The 624-nt window shown below is 51.9% G+C and overlaps 1 protein-coding gene across 1 annotated transcript; it reads left to right on the top strand.

Annotated features, from left to right (window-relative positions):
* Positions 1–4: 4 nt before the first annotated feature.
* LOC104169563 (histone H5) lies at positions 5–412 on the top strand (the record flags this gene model as incomplete). The annotated part of the gene is made up of 1 exon (XM_009710508.1): positions 5–412. A coding segment is annotated over one exon (408 nt), but the record flags the coding sequence as incomplete, so codon positions are not given.
* Between the last annotated feature and the right edge of the window lie 212 nt (positions 413–624).

The raw sequence follows: 624 nt of genomic DNA, 5'->3' as shown, positions 1-624 counted from the left end.
GAAGAGCCACTACAAGGTGGGCCAGCACGCCGACACCCAGATCAAGCTCTCCATTCGGCGCCTGCTCGCCACCGGCGTCCTCAAGCAGGCCAAAGGGGTCGGCGCCTCCGGCTCTTTCCGCCTGGGCAAGGCTGACAAGGCGAAGAAGTCCTCGGCCATGAAGAGGAAGAAGGCGGCCAGGAAATCCATGTCGCCCCGGAAAGCAGCTAGACCTAAGAAAGCCAAGTCACCAGCAAAGAAGCCCAAATCTGCTGCCGGGAAAGCCAGGAAGAAGGCAAGGGCCAGGCCGAAGAAAGCCAAGAAGCCAAAGACTGTTAAGGCCAAGTCACTGAAGGCGTCCAAGCCCAAGGCAGCAAAGCGGTCGAAACCCAAAGCCAAGTCCCGCGCCCGGAAATCACCCCAGAAGAACTGAGAAGCCTAGAGGCGTTTCGGTAGTCTCCCCGTTGTTTTCTGTAAATAGCTTTTGCCTTTATTTTACCCCTTTCTATTGCATTTTATAAAGAATTGATCTATTCCTGTCTGGAAATCGCTAAAACAAGGCAGTTAATGAAAGAAAAAAAGAACATCATTGGTACAGAGAGTTCCCATTTTTAAGAGTTACTGGTGTGGGGTTTTATTTCCATG

Source organism: Cariama cristata, unplaced genomic scaffold, assembly GCF_000690535.1.
Source record: "Cariama cristata isolate BGI_N322 unplaced genomic scaffold, ASM69053v1 scaffold35731, whole genome shotgun sequence".
Taxonomy (NCBI): Eukaryota; Metazoa; Chordata; class Aves; order Cariamiformes; family Cariamidae; genus Cariama; species Cariama cristata.
The sequence above is the reverse complement of the archived record's forward strand: the minus strand, read 5'-3'. Positions and strand labels throughout refer to the sequence as shown.